This window comes from Asparagus officinalis, chromosome 3, assembly GCF_001876935.1.
Source record: "Asparagus officinalis chromosome 3, Aspof.V1, whole genome shotgun sequence".
Taxonomy (NCBI): domain Eukaryota; kingdom Viridiplantae; phylum Streptophyta; class Magnoliopsida; order Asparagales; family Asparagaceae; genus Asparagus; species Asparagus officinalis.
The window spans coordinates 10622780-10628981 of NC_033796.1; the positions used below are offsets into that span (position 1 = coordinate 10622780).

At 37.5% G+C, this 6202-nt stretch overlaps 1 protein-coding gene across 1 annotated transcript in view; it reads left to right on the plus strand.

The window, feature by feature from the left end:
• The window catches only part of LOC109834615 (protein PNS1-like), a 6528-nt gene continuing 2008 nt past the window's right edge, over window positions 1683-6202 (plus strand). Inside the window, exons 1-3 of the mRNA XM_020402651.1 lie at window positions 1683-1923; window positions 3260-3889; window positions 5779-6199. Coding sequence (XP_020258240.1) covers window positions 1810-1923; window positions 3260-3889; window positions 5779-6199 — 1165 coding nt within the window. The 5' untranslated portion in view covers window positions 1683-1809. The remainder of the gene's footprint in view (window positions 1924-3259; window positions 3890-5778; window positions 6200-6202) is intronic.

Genomic DNA, 6202 nt, shown 5'->3' on the forward strand with positions numbered 1-6202 from the left:
CAAACACCAAAATCAAATAAGAACAGGAAAATAATTCTGGGCCTGACCCGTTACGCGGTCGACCGACATGGTCGACCGTGACCAACGACAGAGCCTAAAATCACTTACAGGGTCTGGCGGTCGACCGCGTCAAATCCAGACTCCTCCTAGAGTCTGTGCACGTTCGCGGTCGATCGCGCAGCTTCCAAACAGTTCCCCTACGCTTCCAAAACCTGTTCTTCACCAATTTCTCGCGGTTTCTTCACATATGACTACCATCCTCTAATTTCTCGCTTGAATTCCAACTTAACGTAGTTTTTATTCGATAGCTTTCTCTCAATGTCGGTGCAGGTGCCTGAGGATCAATTTTCACGTTGAATTTAAAGTTCTTTATTATAAGCCTAATGAAGAAAAAAAAATGCTCTCATTCCAAACAGAAGAAGAAGGCGGTGGCGAAGGAGGTGGCGGCTTTACAGGGGAAGGCAAAGGCAGCGGAGATTCTTGAATCCATGATACTTAAAAGATATTCAAGCTTGAGGAGGAGGAGGAGGAAAGCGATGCTGCATAATGACCCCTACTGAAATTTATGCTCAGAGAAAGCTTTCATGCTTTTGAATGATGAAGATTAGGCTGTTCTTCTTCTTTCTTTTTTTTTGTTTTCCTTCTTCTTCTTTTTTTATTTGAAATTTTGTGTAATGGTAAAGACAAATTGGTGGTTGGTTATTGATCAATATGTTTAGCTTTCGTTTCTGAAGTATTTTGATTAGAGTATTAATGGAAATAAAAAGTGAGCGTTCTTGTTTGATTAAACTTATGATAATGATATTTCATCGTATTTAATTTCTTATCTGATCACTAGTGAATCACATGATCAGTAATTAAGCAAATTAGAGGGCTAATTTTAGAACTATATATATTTTAAGTAACATTGAAATTAAATCAATATTTTGAGGACTTTTTAAATATAGATAATTTGGGAGATAATGACGCATAAACTATGACGTAGAGTATATTTTAAAAAAAAATCATTCCTAAAGGCCAAAATACCCATCAGATGATGGTGACGGGATGAATTCTAGCAATTTAAACCCTACCCGCTCCAACTATTCAAATACTTTGATAATTCCAACCTCATACAATGTAAAATCTACATATATAATTATACACAAAACATTACAATTTTGCAATCAACTTCCTCTTAATCATCCCCAAAGAAATCGATCATTCCTGATGAAAATTCTTCTCATTAAGAGGTCGGAGGTTTGTCCTAAACTAGTGGATTCTTTAAACTTCTTTAAAATTCCATTTTCTTAAAGCTACTTCGGCTAGATAACCAAGTTTAGTAGTTGGCTTGTATGCTTAGTAGTTGATGATAGCAGTAGTAATGTAGTAAAAAATTAACAAAAAGAAGAAGAAGGGTGGGAAAAAACAAAGGAAAAAAGAGCAGTGGAGTAGGAGAACCAAATCCCAGCTCGTCGACTCCCCAAAAATTTAGGAAAATTTTCAGGACAACCTCACTTCTACTGCCGTGTCACTGATTTTGCCGGCCACGTCAACCTAACTTGTGGTCAAAGCTAATTGAGTTCTTCCCACGAATAAATAAATACTAAAAGAAAAGTCGTTTATTATACAGACCCACGAGATTAGGTGAGCTTTAGACGCTAAGCTCCTCAATTTGTCCTCCAAAGCGACAAAAAACCCAAGAAAGAGAAAGAGAAAGCAAAAGACGAAGTACAACAAAGAGACTAAAGAGAAGATTGCAGAGAGATAGAGAGAGAGAGAGAGAGCGTGAAAATAAAGGGGAGAAATGAGATAGGCAAGGAGAAGAGAATGGCGAAGCCGCGGGAGAGCGTACATATCCAAATTGGAGAATTGGGGTTGATTAGAGAAAATGGCAGGGTCATCAATTCTGCTCCGAGGACTAATCAGATATCTCCAGCGCAGGTGAGAAAATTTAGTAGGTTTAATTATGTACGTATCTCAGTTCCATGTTTTGAACCTCGTATCGTTTCAATGAAGTCTTTTTTTTTTTCAACAATATTGTTTGGGTGAAGCCCTGTTAGTTCTTCTCTTGAAGGTGTAGGGGTCCCCTGACAAGTTTTCCCTGATGATGACACGAGAAATTTAGGGGCTGGAGTGGTTAGTTCTTTTTATTTATTAATTATTAAATAGCATTATCTTATGTTTGGTAGGTTTGGGTAGGTTAAGTAGTTTTAAGTCTGGTTCAGTTTAGGCCTAACGCAACGTTATCCAAACTAGCTAGTTTACTTTCCTATCACATCCTTTTCTTTTTGTGCTTATGTTTAAAGGAGGGTGGCCCATTCTATTGGCCCAAAAAACCCGCGTTATCATAAACCCGCATTCAATTAACATAGTTTAATTTGGCTGAATACTCTCTAAAAATTACTTTTAATTATGGCTAATTAGCATTTGGATACCTTATACTTTGTCCGACTTTACACTTATGTACTCTCACTTGTTTCTGACAACACTTGTATTACTTTTAAGGGGCTGTTTGGTTCAATTTCTATAAAAAAGAGGAAAAAGAAAAGCACTCAAATTTTGATTTCCTTGTATTTCTATAAAATTTGTAGGAAAAATCTATAGAATTCAAAAGAGTATCATATTTCTTGTTTTTTGCTATTTCTTTGTTTGGTTCAAAGTATGAAGAAGTTTCTAACTTTATAGAAAATATGTTGTTTTCTTTTTCTTTTGTTTGGTTGGATGTCACTTTATAGAAAATATGTTGTTTTCTTTTTCTTTTGTTTGGTTGGATGTCACTTTATAGAAAATAGCTTACTAACAATGCCCATGGGAAATCACATGGTTCTTTTGTTTGGTTGGATGTCACTTTATAGAAAATAGCTTACTAACAATGCCCATGGGAAATCACATGGGAAGGATATACTTAATTATTTTTTTAATATATGTCTCAGATTTCTGGGTGATTTTCCCTCATTTTAAGCGGAAATTGATTTCTACAAAATAAGGTATTTTTTTGTACTTTATAGAAAACTTTTCTGTAATTTTTTTTAACCAAACACAGTTTACAAAAATCTCAAGAAAAAATTTTATTTACAAAACTGCCACTATCAGTCATTTTCTATAAAGCTACTCAACCAAACAGCCCCTAAATCTTGGAATTTTTAAATTTTGCACTTTAATGCTCTTTGATATGCAAATATATATAATCTAATTTAAGGACTATTTAGAACTTAATGTTCGTTAAGTTTACATTTAAACTGGCCCCATAATTTTACCATTGCTCTAAATTTCGCAGGTAGCGGATGCAACTCCAGCGCCAACAAACCAAAACCCTCCAAAGCCGAGAACCATAACAAGCACCATCTTCAACCTCCTCTTCCTCCTCCACCTCCTCGGCCTCTCGATCCTCATCTCCTTCCTCTCCCTCCGCGGCTTCCTGTCTCGCACCCCCTCATTCCATCCCCTCCCCTTCTTCATCCCTCTCCTCTCCTCCATCTCCCTCTCCGCCTTCATCGCCCTCATTTATCTCCTCTTCACTCTAGCTCACCCTTCAAAATCATTAACCACCTCTCTCTGGCTCTCCCCTCCCCTCACGTGCATTGCAGCTGCCCTCCTCCTCAGCTACGGCGCCGGAGCTAGCTTTGCCGTCGGCGTTCCCGCGCTTGTTTTGGGTGTTGGGATGGGGTTCTATGCGTGCTGGATTAGTCCGAGCGTTGAGTATGCGAGGAGAATCCTTTGTGGTTCGGTCCGTGAGGTGAAGTTTTGTGTTGAGGTCGGCAAGTTCGTTGCGGGTGCGGTTTTGGTTGGGGTCGGGTATTGTTGGTTCTGGGCTTTGGGGGTTGGGGCTCTTGCTGCCGCTGGTGACAAGCGTTTTGATGCGGTTTATTTGCTGCTGCTTCTGCTAAGCCTGGCTTGGACAATGCAGGTAATTAATGGTGCTGATCAAGCTTAAGTAGTGATACAGTTTCGGTTGCACTTGACACAAGACAAGCTGCCCTAGTAAGTATATATAACTGGTGTTACATAATTAACAAGAATTAAATGCCATATTATGCACAGAACAACGGGTTACCTACTATCTCTCAGTTGTGGATCCGAGCTTTGTTCCTCTGGCGTGGTACCTTGATGGCGCTCTAAGTAGTAAATACAAGTAAATAAAAAGTATATATAAAGTAAGCAATTCGAGGTGTGATGTGTGATATCTCTGAATTTGGATCATCTCCACTACAAAAAAAGTAGTGGAGAGACCACTACTTTTAACCTCAATCGTTGATTATTTAGTAGGCGGTTATGATACAATCTAAATCTAACATTTACCATACCCACGTGTATTGCACTCATTCCTAATTTGCACTAAAAAATTCACAATCATTAACTAGATAATCAATGACTGTGATTATGTAGTGGTCCCTCCACTTTTTTTTTTTTTTTTTTTGTAGTGGAGAGGATCCGAATCCAATAAAAAGTATCTATAAAGTAAGCAATTGGTGGTGTGATGTGTGATATCTCTGGATTCTATGTAGATTTGGCTCTTTTATTTTCAATCTCTGCCCTCAACTTTTGGAAAGATTGATACTAAAATAGTATAACTATTATGCATTCTAACTTTTATCAAAGTAGTCGTCTATATATCTTTTTGTTACCCTCATTTTTCTCTTTTTCTTTTCCTTTTTTCTCTCTCTCCACCTTATTCTTTCACCATTAGATGTTTTTAGCCATTTTACTTATTGAAATATGGACGCAAACTGATAGTTTCTCATGTAGTCGATTTAGGGGCAGAAATAAACTGAAAAACTGGCTAGTCACAATACAACTATTTTAGCTGGTGTTTGTTTGCATGCAAATGAAAGACGAAAGCGAGAAAGTGACTTGCTTTTAACGCTATAGGTGTTTGTTTACGTGATTACACAAGTGAAATGCAAGAATGTTGTTAGATAGAATATAATGCAATTGAGAATTTCCCTAAAAAAAGTAGTGAAGTCATGTAAAAAATACCAAAAAGATAGCCAATTTTAATTAAATAATTTTGACTTTATTTACTAATATAATCAATCCTATTTTGCCATATCAACTTTAGCATTTTCATCAATATATAATTTTGTTTTTCAAACAGACACTATATTTCACTTGCCTGCTGATGTAGATGTGAAAATTATTTGTAAAAAAAAATAAAAATAAAGTAAAAACACAATGACACGTTTTTAATTCACTTTCTAGTCACATGTTTGTTTGCACGGAAGTAATTGTGAAGTAGCTGAAGTAAAAGAAGTAGAGGCTACTTCTACTACTTTCAAGCAAAAAAACGTGTTTGGTTCTCTGAAAAACTTACTTTCAATACTTCTCTAAATGCTTATGTGGCGCCTACGTGTCATCCTTACTTCCAAAATATTTTTCTAATCCTCAATACTCAGAAGTAGCTCGGAAGTAGTTGAAATGCATATTAATTATGACATAAATAATTTTTTTATTAATATTTCCTTTATTAGTTACTTCTAACAACTTTTTATTGATAAAATTACTTCTTAATAATATTTCCAAATGTTATCCAAACAAAAAAAGTAAATGAAAAATAAGAAGTTCTACTTCCATTACTTCTAAAAATATATGAAACAAACAAAAAAAAAATGCTATTTCCAGTACTTCCTACTTCATAGCTTTGAAAATTATTTCTATAAGCTACTTCTTACTTCTAATACTTCCATTATCCAAACGTGTACATCCGCAGTGTTATAATCAGAAACAATTTTGATTTGATTTTTTACAAAGTATCCCATGTCTATCTACGCATTCTAACAGTTTCGGTCCGACTTGCAGGTAATCAGAAATCTCGTGCACGTAGCAATATCTCGCATAGCATACACCCATCTAACTCAACACCCTCGAATCTCCGCACGCGACGCGTTCCACGGCGCCTACAAACGCTCGCTCGGCGACGTCTGCATCGCATCAGCCCTACTCCCGGTCGTCACCTCAATCCGAGCCATGGCTCGTGCGATCGACCACCTCGCCGGCGACACCGACGAGTTCATGTTCTCATGCACCAGCTGCTACCTCACCATCGCGGATCATCTAACATCGAGCTCGAACCGATACGGGTTCGTGCACGTCGGGGCCCACGGTAAGGGCTTCGCCGAATCGTCGGCTGACGCTAGGCGGATGTTCGTGCGACGAGGAATGTCTCGGTTGATCGATTCCGACACTACCGATGCATTTTGCTTCTCTGTTGGTGTTGCTGGCG